General features: G+C 46.1%; 1 protein-coding gene across 1 annotated transcript in view; it reads right to left on the bottom strand.

Annotated features, from left to right (window-relative positions):
* The window catches only part of DHX32 (DEAH-box helicase 32 (putative)), a 53694-nt gene that overhangs the window by 19362 nt on the left and 21886 nt on the right, over window positions 1-12446 (bottom strand). Inside the window, exon 3 of the mRNA XM_070363565.1 lies at window positions 5986-6179. Coding sequence (XP_070219666.1) covers window positions 5986-6179 — 194 coding nt within the window. The remainder of the gene's footprint in view (window positions 1-5985; window positions 6180-12446) is intronic.

Genomic DNA, 12446 nt, shown 5'->3' with positions numbered 1-12446 from the left:
GACCTCTGCCTTAAATGTTTATTACAGATATTAACAAGAGCTACACTGAACATCTACCCTGAGCAAAACACTCCTGTCGGGTAAGAGTTTTCCCCTCTTCCATAAACGGAACGTCAAGCGGGAGCACACACTGTTCAGTGGAGCACGCGCGTACACAGATGACTGTCCTGGCTCAGGTTCTTGGCCCGGTGGGTCCAGGAGGAGGACTCTGTTGCTGGCACTTTTTGGGAGATGACATCACCAAGGTGTGAGCATCAACATGTTTGAAATGTCACCCAAATAATACCCACACAAAAGCACCTAAAAAGTAATCACCTATTTGAGGGCAGCATGCAAACTGGGGAGCATTCCTAGAGAAGGAAGGGGTCAGTAGTGATTTTAACGGAATTTTCCAGTAGTTCTTGGGAGGTTTTTTAAAAATAATCACAAATACCTATTAATCATCCAGAACCATACAAACATCATCTTTCTGACAGTGTTCACATATCTACCTACATTATTCCTTGAGGAAGCCAAACCATAAGCTTTATGCCAATTTAAAGAATTTATTTTATCTGTCCCTGTCTATGGCAGGTCTGAAACGGCTATTTGTAGAAAGGCCTGCTTGCAAGGGTGCCCCTTGGCTGGCATTTGGGAACTTAGACTTGGGAGTGTTCTCACATTCCCAGAACTGAGGCTTACTGTCTGTAATATGGTCCAACCTGCTTTCCTTCTGGCAGTCCAGAATTTTAGAATACAGCAGAAGGCAGAGGGTGCCTATGTGACCAGTGCCCAGCACAGACCCCTGGCACAGAGTCCCTGATGAGTTCCCCTGACAGGACAGCATTTCACACTCGTCGTCACAGCTCACAGCTGGAGGGACGAAGTGTGTGCTAGGTGAGTCCACGGGGAGGGGCTCTTGGACGCCTAGCCTGGTTCCTGTGGGCTGCGCCCCTGGCACCACTTCCCTCTGCTGACTCTGTATCCTTCAGTTCAGTTCAGTCACTCAGTTGTGTCCAACTCTTTGTGACCCCATGGATTGCAGCACGCCAGGCCTCCCTGTCCATCACCAACTACAGGAGTTTACTCAAACTCATGTCCATTGAGTCAGTGATGCCATCCAACCATCTCATCCTCTGTCGTCCCCTTCTCCTTCCACTTTCAATCTTTCCCAGCATCAGGGTCTTTTATAAGGAGTCAGTTCTCTGCATCAGGTGGCCGAAGTATTGGAGTTTCAGCTTCAACATCAGTCCTTCAGTCGAACTAAATGATAGTTCTCATTTAACTTTTAGAGTAAACCTTCCAGGTAGACACTATTATCCCATTATTTGTAAAAGAGGAACCTGAGGTTCAGACAGGTTACGTATCCTGCATATGCTCATAAAGTAACAGAGAGAGTCAACTTAAGCCTGAATATCTATTACATCTTTTGAACTGTGGTGTTGGAGAAGACTCTTGATAGTCCCTTGGACTGCAAGGAGATCCAACCAGTCCATTCTAAAGGAGATGAGCCCTGGGATTTCTTTGGAAGGAATGATGCTAAAGCTGAAACTCCAGTACTTTGGCCACCTCATGAGAAGCTGACTCATTGGAAAAGACTCTGATGCTGGGAGGGATTGGGGGCAGGAGGAGAAGGGGACGACAGAGGATGAGATGGCTGGATGGCATCATTGACTCGATGGACGTGAGTCTGAGTGAACTCTGGGAGTTGGTGATGGACAGGGAGGCCTGGCGTGCTGCGATTCATGGGGTCGCAAAGAGTCGGACATGACTGAGCGACTGAACTGAACTGATCTATTACATCCCACGCCATCATCAAATTATAAAGATCGCTTCCGTGGCCACCATGGATTCATAATAAAGCCCACGTTCCCCCTTTCTGCACCTTTATGGAATCAATCAGACGTGTGCTTTCTGCCCTTCTCCTATACTTGTTCTCATTCTGTGTCTGTCTTACCAAACAAGCAGTGATAAGTTGCTGATTATTCCTTTTCTCAAACTTAAGAAAGAAAATACATTGAATACTACAGTACTATACCTCATGCAAAATAAAAACAGTTGCATCCAAAACCTAGCTGTCAGGTGTTGTGCTGAGATTCATCAGTTTGATACAGTGATGTAAGTGCTACTGGCTCTTGTTTAACACGAGTTATTTTAGTCTGTGCTACTTCCTTAATGTCAGAAATGAAATCTCTATTCCTTTCTCAGCAAAACTCATTTAAGCACTGATCTGACAGGAAGAAATGCTCCTTCTCTGCCAGACAGAGGTATGTATGTGATGGAAAAACGTCCAGGCTTAATCAAAAAGGGAGAAGTGTGACTCACCTAAACTACGAGACTCAGCAAGCTAGACCTGGCCTTTTGGATGACTGTAAGGAGATCCAACCAGTCCATCCTAAAGGAAATCAGTCCTGGGTATTCACTGGAAGGACGGATGTTGAAGCTGAAACTCCAATATTTTGGCCACATGATGCAAAGAGCTGACTAATTTGAAAACACCCTGATGTTGGGAAAGATTGAGGGCAGGAGGAGAAGGGGACGACAGAGGATGAGATGGTTGGATGGCATCACCAACTCAATGGACATGAGTTTGGGTAAACTCCAGGAGTTGGTGATGGACAGTGAGGCCTGGCGTGCTGCAGTTCATGGGGTTGTAAAGAGTCGGACACGAGTGAGCGACTAAACTGAACTGAACTGAAGGGAATACTACGGATCGATCCTAAAACTTAGCACACAAACCTCCAGCTTTCTACATAAGACAGAGACCTATTTCTTACCTTATATTAATAAGATCATGTGTACAGTACTTAAGAAAATGCTGTCCCTGATGACTATGTAAAAAGATGGATATATCTTGGAAATGTCATTTATACCTTAAATTCTTAAGACTAAATTTCTGAAAGCTAAGAACATAATATAGGAAAGTTTAATTAATTTTTAAAATTATATTTATTGAATTTGACCTTAAAAATGTGATAATTAAAAAAAAATCTGTGCTTTAGAGGGTTCTTATTTGAAATTTATGTATCACTTCCACAAGATATTGTGATATCTGTTAATAGTTCAAAGACTATTTTAGGCATATGATATTCAAGTATCCACTGGTTTGAAAAAAGCCAGGAAAAAAGCTTAAAGAAGAACTACATTGTTCTATATAGAATCCAGAAAAATGGCAGTGGCATAAAGATTATATTTACTAACTGCCTATTACGTGCCCAACAGATTAGATGCTAAGGAGGTACAAAGAAAATGGAAAAGACAATATCAAATAAGAATACTGCCATCCATAGTCAACAGTCCCCCTTAGAGCCTCTTACTTAAATAGCTTTTCAATCTGAACTTATCAGTAACTATGGTGAGCACGCATCTTCCAGGCAATGAACGTGGCTGGAGTTTACCTCTTTAGTCACGCAGATCACTAACACGGGCACCGTGCTCCCACGCACCAGGCACGCACAGCAGCTCCCTGAGTTCTCACAACATCCCCTGAGCACGTGTGGCAACCACCACGGCTCAGTGATGAGGAAGCGGAAGCAGAGAGGTGGGGCAAGGCAAGGCAACAGTTGAGCATCTCTGAAATGAGCAGAGATGCTCATTTCACAGCCACGCCACCTGCTCTTTGGAGCACAGAGCAACAGGAAGAAAAGAAAGGATGACTTTCTTTTATCAACACAGGGCTTTTCACTAGTTCTGGCCCCTTTGCTTGCAACTCAAACTCTGTGAGCAACAAATCAGATTATCTGCTGACTCTGCACTGGCTGGGCAATGTCAGGGTGGAAAGTGCAGCGTCCCAGCAATAAGCGTGCCCAGGAAGTGAAGGGAAAAGACGAGACGGCTGGGCAGCCCGGCAGATGCGGAAGCCACCAGAACCTTCCGCGGTCGCTAGTTCCCCTCTGCCTTCTAAGGTGTGCTGCGGGTCAGCTCCTCCACAGCTTCTGAAGGCTATTTTCTACGTTAAGAAAGGAAAGCTACATGCAGAAAGAGCTAAAAAAATTGTCAACAGAAACTGTAGTCCTGCCTTTGGCTGTAAGGATTAAATGCCTACAGTCCTACAGGGTTTTCCCCGTAAAGCATGAAAGCCAAGTCCCTACCCATAACAGATGTTTAAAAGGTGAGGTGTGTCTCTGACCTGCCCTGATGACATTACTGGGTTACTCCATAAGTGTTTATCTCTATGACTTTCTAAATATATATATATGTACACTTGATCTACATTAATAAGATAAAAACACCAAAAGAGTTCATGTTAAAAGGGACCACATCCAAGAGTCCTTTTCATAAGGTTTCCAAAGTTGCTGCTGCTGCTGCTGCTAAGTCGCTTCAGTCGTGTCTGACTGTGCGACCCCAGAGACAGCAGCCCACCAGGCTCCCCCGTCCCTGGGATTTGCCAGGCAAGAGTACTGGAGTGGGTTGCCATTGCCTTCTCCTCCGAAGTTGACATGGCATTTAAGATAAAAACACATCTATTAAATGTAAACTAGTCAGAGCTGTCCTTTAACTAAAAGTATGACCACTTGAAAGGCCACTTTAAAATATAAAGGATGAAAAATGAATCTGCTGAGTGTGGGATCCTTTACCCTTTCAAGGGTGCATGTCCTGCCCAACTCCTCAACTTGTCTGTGAGTTCCCCAAAGCAGGGAGGTTTGTACGTTTACTATTTGCATAATAAACAGTTTATAAACACACACTAATACAATGACTCGGGGACATCATGGCGCTAGTAAGAGAAGGTTACATATCTTCGAGAAGTGCAAGTCCCAGGGCTCTTGATGGAAAGGTCCCCTGTGGTTTAACACCGGCCTGAGGATTGATGTCTTCTACTTTTGAAGGTAAACGTTTGCGGGAAAGCAGCTTACTGCAAACTGAGTGAGTTCTAAAGGCATTCTGGGAGTGAGAAGCACTCTACAGGGTCTGCAGCAGCCGCGGGGACCAGCACTAACCTTCCCTTCCATCATCACGGGTGCTGCATGCCCTCCATGGGACCAGCACGTCAGACGCTGGGGGTACGAGTAAGCAGAGACCAGCCCTGCCCACGGTCCTCTGCCGGGCTATGCAATGCCAGGGGATGCCGCAGCATCCATGCGAGGCCAGCAGGGGGCGTTCCCAGGGGTGTGCCCTGGTGCGCTGCTGTGCCCACAAGAGGGTGAGAGACGGGCAGACACACTGCCGCCAAGACCCCCGTCTCAGCCCCCGGGGTGGGCGGGCAGCGCCTGGGCAGCTGACGCCCTTGGGATGCCTCATCTTTTCATGAGGGCTGCAATGCAAACCTGCCTGAGAAACTGGCCCAGAGCAGGGCTTTTTTTTTTTTTTTTCCACTTTTCTTTTTCCTTCTGCTAAACTCTTGGAACCCGCTGTGTAAAGGAAATCTCACAGTGAAGCTAAAAACAGATAAAAGGATTTTTTTCTCCCCCTCACAACTTGTGGGAGCTACTGACAAGGGTCCCTGGATCTGGAAGCACCTGAAAAGTAGAGTTTCAGAAACGCTGACCCACAATGCCTACATGAAGGGCTGATATGACATTTTGCAGAGTCCAGCAGAGAGCTTTCTAATTTACACTAAGGGAGGGTTGAGGAGGTCTTCGTAGAGCGGGTGACCTCTGCACAGGGCCGTTCACGACGAGGAGGAAATTAGCCTGGCCTGGAAGAGGCGTGGACATTCCAAGCGGATGGAAGAACGTATCGAGGCCCGTGGACTCGGAGAACCACGTGTCACCGTGGCTGGCACATGGACAGCTCTTACATACCCACCAGAGCTGGAGCTCCAGAAGGTCTCTGGGGCCAGCCAAAACAAGTCAGAACTTTTTGCTGAGGATGTGGGAAGATATGGAAGAAGTTTACAGACAGGGGATCTCTGATGGTGTCAGGCTGGTGACAGAGAGATGAGTTACTGTTATACAAGTTACTGGTGCTTAAAGCAGAGAACGCAAAGAACACGCTCTTCTGGGACTGCAGAGGATGAGCCAGGAGCCATACCGGGCATAGCACGAGGAAGCCCCCCAGACCAACCTCAGGATGGTTTCACTGGTACAGCAGTTCTCAAAAGGAATCACGTAGCCGACTTCATGACCAATGTTAACATCCATCTCGTCTGCCACGCGGAGGGCGAGCTGGACCGCCGTGGGCTTGTGGACCTGCGTGCACACCACGCCCCCGTGCTGGTAGTGGATGGAAAGGCAGTACTCAGCACACCACTGCGGAACCTTCAGCGGGACAAATGAGACAGGGTCAGCCCCACGAGCACAACGACAAAGCCCAAGGGCTCGCTCAGATGTGATTTTTCTTTCCACCAGTGGGCTGCGTGACATCGCGTGAAGCTGAACAACCTGTATTTACGCCTCGAATTATTATTAGAAAATAAAGTTAGGAATAAACAGCAGTTAGCACGGACTGTGAAAGTGAGACCCTCAGATGAAAACAGGAAGATTAAAAAAAATAAAAGGCAAAGTAAAAAAAAAATTTTAACCTCAGCTTTTATGAAAAGACTAATATATTTAAGATTATTATTTTCTTTCTGGTTAAAAGAAAGTACCATCAAAGATACGGCTTCTGGTACCAACTCTTATGCTTTAAGCAATGTAAATATTAAATATCATTTAGATGAAAAATAGTCGCTCAAAATTACAACATTTACATTTAACTCTAAATGATCATAACAAAATAACCAGATAAGCCTACTTTAACTTTCCCTGGCAATAAAAGTTAAAATACACTGGCATTTATCAACTAAATATGATGAGAAATGAGCTCAGTGAGATAACCAACCAATCTTTTCAGATTTAGAAAGAGTCAGTTACAAGATGGCCAAGTTATTTCTTTTCAAATCCTTGTACTGAAATGTATAGTAGTTCAATTAATTCTATCAAGTTTATCTGTGTAAGATTATAGTAGAAAGTACTAATTCATTTGTATGTGCAATCTTTTTAAAAATTTTCTTCTACGTATTACAAATTTAGAACAGTATACATACACGTGAATCTATCTCTCACACACACACGTGTGTGCAGCCATCTTAGGGCACTGTCAGTAAGTTACACTTTGTTACATGTATTTTTGAAATAAACCATTCTGAGTGCTTTTTAATAGATTCAAAGTATTTAAGAGTTTTGACATTTTTAATTATCTTCAGATCTGCTATTTACTGGGGCTTCCCTGGTGGCTCAGAGGGTAAAGCGTCTGCCTCCAATGTGGATACCTGGGTTCGATCCCTGGGTCGGGAACATCCCCTGGAGAAGGAAAAGGCAACCCACTCTGGTACTCTTGCCTGGAAAATCCCATGGACGGAGAAGCCTGGTAGGCTACAGTCCATAGGGTCGCAAACAGTCGGACAAGACTGAGCGACTTCACTTGGTATTTACTAGACCCACTTGAGATTCCTAGATTTTATTACTCACTATAACTTGAAAAATAAACATGACTTACCAGAAATCAAGTAACTGCAAAATGAACACCTGCTGTAACCTGCAGATTCCTGATGACTGAAAATGTAAATGCAGTTCCTCTATTTTAAGACAGGTGTCAGCCTTGTCAACAGGCTGAAAACTAATCAGCAATCATTTACTCAATAGCAGCTTTGTCTGACTCTGTGACTGTATAGTCCATGGGATTCTCCAGGCCAGGATACCGAAGTGGGTAGCCTTTCCCTTCTCCAGGGGATCTTTCCAACCCAGGGATCAAACCCAGGTCTCCCACATTGCAGGTGGATTTTTAACCAGCTGGGCCATCAGGGAAGCCCAAGAATACTGGAATGGGTAGCATATCCCTTCTCCAGCGGATCTTCCCAACCCAGGAATTGAACCCGGGTCTCCTGCATTGCAGGTGGATTCTTAACCAACTGAGCTACATCAGATCAGAATGGTTCACTCGTGTCCGACTCTTTGTGACCCCATGAATTGCAGCACACTAGGCCTCCCTGTCCATCACCAACTCCCGGAATTCACTGAGACTCACGTCCATTGAGTCAGTGATGCCATCCAGCCATCTCATCCTCTGTCGTCCCCTTCTCCTCCTGCCCCCAATCCCTCCCAGCATCAGAGTCTTTTCCAATGAGTCAACTCTTCACATGAGGTGGCCAAAGTACTGGAGTTTCAGCTTTAGCATCATTCCTTCAAAGAAATCCCAGGGCTGATCTCCTTCAGAATGGACTGGTTGGATCTCCCTGCAGTCGAAGGGACTCTCAAGAGTCTTCTCCAACACCACACTTCAAAAGCATCAATTCTTTGGCACTCAGCCTTCTTCACAGTCCAACTCTCACATCTATACATGAACACAGGAAAAACCATAGCCTTGACTAGACGGATCTTTGTTGGCAAAGTAATGTCTCTGCTTTTGAATATGCTATCTAGGTTGGTCATAACTTTCCTTCCAAGGAGTAAGCGTCTTTTAATTTCATGGCTGCAGTCACCATCTGCAGTGATTTTGGAGCCCAGGAAAAGTCTGACACTGTTTCCACTGTTACCCCATCTATTTCCCATGAAGTGGTGGGACCGGATGCCATGATCTTCGTTTTCTGAATGTTGAGCTTTAAGCCAACTTTTTCACTCTCCACTTTCCCTTTCATCAATAGGCTTTTGAGTTCCTCTTCACTTTCTGCCATAAGGGTGGTGTCATCTGCATGTCTGAAGTTATCGATATTTCTCCTGGCAATCTTGATTCCAGCTTGTGCTTCTTCCAGCCCAGCATTTCTCATGATGTACTCTGCACATAAGTTAAATAAACAGGGTGACAATATACAGCCTTGATGAACTCCTTTTCCTATTTGGAACCAGTCTGTTGTTCCATGTCCAGTTCTAACTGTTGCTTCCTGACCTGCATATAGGTTTCTCAAGAGGCAGGTCAGGTGGTCTGGTATTCCCATCTCTTTCAGAATTTTCCACAGTTTATTGTGATCCACACAGTCAAAGGCTTTGGCATAGTCAATAAAGCAGAAATAGATGTTTTTCTGGAACTCTCTTGCTTTTTTCGATGATCCAGTGGATGTTGGCAATTTGATCTCTGGTTCCTCTGCCTTTTCTAAAACCAGCTTGAACATCAGGAAGTTCACGGTTCACATATTGCTGAAGCCTGGCTTGGAGAATTTTGAGCATTACTTTACTAGAGTGTGAGATGAGTGCAATTGTGCGGTAGTTTGAGCATTCTTTGGCATTGCCTTTCTTTGGGATTGGAATGAAAACTGACCTTTTCCAGTCCTGTGGCCACTGCTGAGTTTTCCAAATTTGCTGGCATATTGAGTGCAGAGGGCATCAGAGGGCAAACACACTGAAACCATACTCACAGAAAAGTAGTCAATCTAATCACACTAGGACCACAGCCTTGTCTAACTGAGCTACATGGGAAGCCCTTATTCCATGAAAGATGAGACATTTAACACACTACCCTCAGCAGAGCTGGAATCAAGGCACACCACAGGAATGGACAAGGCACTCAAGTGGACTGAAGTCAGGAGTTCTAGACTTGACCTGCCACTAGCTTTTGATTTGTAAATATCGATTTTACAAGCTTCCACTCCCTTTCCTGTAAAATGGGGTAAATGGTGAGAGTCACCCCTCGAAGTCTGAGCTCCTGTGCCATTTTCTGCACAGGGCTGGCGGTGATTTCCAGTTACTCCTATACACAAATTCTGCAAGATTAGACTACGACAGGATGCCTGCAATGCCGTAAACATCATACAGGCCTGGCAGTGCAATAAATATAAACCATCCGACGGTCCTCACTGTCCTTTATGCCTCCCCCACAGTAGAGCAAATTGTTTCACCTATGAGGCCAAGAATGTCATTCAGAAATGGGACAGCTCTTCTAAGTATCAGTTAAAATAACCAGCAGAAAGACTGGACACACTCGTGTTGGGCTAACTGTAGGGACTACTCTGCTGACACAGCCAAGCTGAGTTTGAGCACAAGTTACAACTAACTGCAGAGCTCCTCCCTGGGCAGCTCTGGCTGCAGACCATGTACCGCCCCCTTCGGCAACGGTCACACACGGATGACAGCAGTGATGCAAACACAAACTGAGAGGGTCGTCTCTCAACAAAGAGGAGACGCACGAAATCGCCTCTCCTGGTTATTACAGCTTCCGAGCTTCGGCACACCTTCCGAGTCACTCTGGGCAAGCAAAGGTGCCCTGTGAAGTTTGGGGCCTTGGCTGAAAGAAATGATGGTTTGGCAAGTGCTGGAAGTGTGAACATTTCATAACCTCGGGGATTTCAGGCACTGGGATTTCAGCTTCACTGGCACTCCTGCATTCTCGGCACTCATAACAAACAGCACACCATGCCGTGCCCTGATTCTGAATCTCCTTCAGGAGTGACGGCTTCTTTGCCCCAACAGTCCCTCCCCTCCTCACCGGTAACGTGTGTGCCTGTCGGAGACTTCGCGTTGCTCTCCAGTTTCTCTTTGGAAGACATCCCCCCACTTCCCTCTGGCATCTAGAACATACTTTAGTTCTTGGCGAAAGTTGCGCAACTTTACAACCATCTGAGTAAACAAGGTAGGAAGCTGTTTTTTATAACTGAAAAAAAAAAAAAAAAAACCCAAAACAACCTATTTACAAATTTACCTGGGAGTTCTGGCAATAGACATCACTCACATTTATGTATGTGGTCTAGAATTTGTCCCTCCTAGAAACCAGGGCTTCAAATATTTCCATTCTGAACTCACCTAACGATTTTTTCACATTCTCTTGATCCAGTTAATTTTTTTTAATCTTTGGTGTGGCATGCGGGATCTTCCTCTCCCGACCAAGGATTAAATCTGTGCCCCCTTCAGTGGAGGCATGGAGTCTTAACCACTGGACGACCAGGGAAGCCCCCTCAACCTAGCTTTAAAGGCATTTTCTAGACTGTGTGATGAAGGCCCACGTGTTGAAGCCCCACCTCGACCTGCTCTGGGTGCACAGTCAAGGTTGGAGTGGAACCGGCTCTTTGGCTCGTATCCCCTCCCTGCAACCAAGTCACCAGGACCCCGGCCAGTCGGCCGCTACAAGAGCAGGTAAGAGGAGTCCTCCGAGGCCCCAGAGTCTAATCTAGATCAAGGCTTCACCGTCTTGGCTTCATAACTGGAGTCCTACATGTTGCACCAATTCGGAAAATGAAGAAGCCAAGACTCTCCATCCCCCACCCCAGGCCACAGGCACGAGGCTGGGCTGCTGGGCTCCGGGAAGCGGCGGCCAGTGTTCTAGCTGGGCTGATCCAGATCCGAACCAGGAGGACAGCCGCCCGAGTCACGCTGGTGTGGCGCCTCCTGCCCCTCCAGCCACGACGAGAGACTGTGCCCCTCCTCTGGTGGACATATGAGTAAAGGACATGAGACAAAAGGGATCCAAGAGACCCAGCACTACTACAATTAAACCCATTCTAGCCCCAAGGCCCCAGGCCCTGCTTTAGTGCCTCTGGTCTGCCTCGGGTGGCCAGTCCTCTTCTGGGCCACCCAGGGTACAGCTGTGCTGAGGTCCCAGTCGCTCACTTTTACTTAAGCACCAGAGTCGAGGAACCCGAAGTCGAAAGGAACCGTGCTATCGTTGTTCAGTCGCTAAGTCGTCTCCCGACTCTTTGTGACCCTGTGGACTGTAGCCCGCCAGACGCCTCTGTCCATGGAATTCTCCAGGCAAGAATACTGCAGTGGGTTGCCATTTCCTCCTCCAGGGGGATCTTCGCGACTCAGGGGTCAAACCCGTGACTCCTGCATTGCAGGCACCACTGAGCCCCCTGGGAAGCCTGAAAGGAATTTTAAGGACCAGCAATTCACCCCAAGGCATGAATCGCTACAACAACATTCCTGCAAGCTGCCTAACCTGCCCACATGAACCAGGAGGTCAGAACACACTCCTGAGAGAGGGTTCCCTTCTGGAATAAATGTCACACATCCCTGGATACCATAATCTGTACACATCTTGAGTGAACACAGGTAGACTCTGCCAGCAGAAAACGGGGGTAAGTTACAGATGTTAAAAGGTGAAGTTGTTCAAAGTGAACATGTTCTGTAGCATCCAGCTTCTTAATTTAGGCTAAATTTCAGGTATGTCCCGCTTATTCAGCTCACTAACCCATCCATGTCATGGGAAATTTCAGGACAAGTAAAATAAGACAGCTCCAAAAATATTTCATTCTCTTTTAGGCTTTTTCATAAACTTGCTCCAAAAAAAGGTAGTAAGAAAAGCCCTCTAAACGCATGAAACATTGTCCTCTTTTCCAGAGGGCAGTCACCAAATAGCCTTCCATCCCACCTGCACCGCGGAGAGATGGAATTTTTAAGATCCCGCAGAACACCCGTGGTCCTCTTTGAAAGGCTTGGCGCTAAAGTCAGACTTTTCTTTGAAAGGTTTAAAATGCTAAGAAAAAGAAAATAGTCTTGGAAGCTCTTTTAAAAAAAATAACCAAGTTGTTTCCATAATTAAGAAGACAACCGATGCTTTCATTATTAAATTGGTTTAGAAGAGCACTACTCATTTGAGTACTACTTTTGATTTCTCCCACT

Source organism: Bos mutus, chromosome 26 (assembly GCF_027580195.1).
Source record: "Bos mutus isolate GX-2022 chromosome 26, NWIPB_WYAK_1.1, whole genome shotgun sequence".
NCBI lineage: Eukaryota > Metazoa > Chordata > Mammalia > Artiodactyla > Bovidae > Bos > Bos mutus.
The sequence above is the reverse complement of the archived record's forward strand: the minus strand, read 5'-3'. Positions and strand labels throughout refer to the sequence as shown.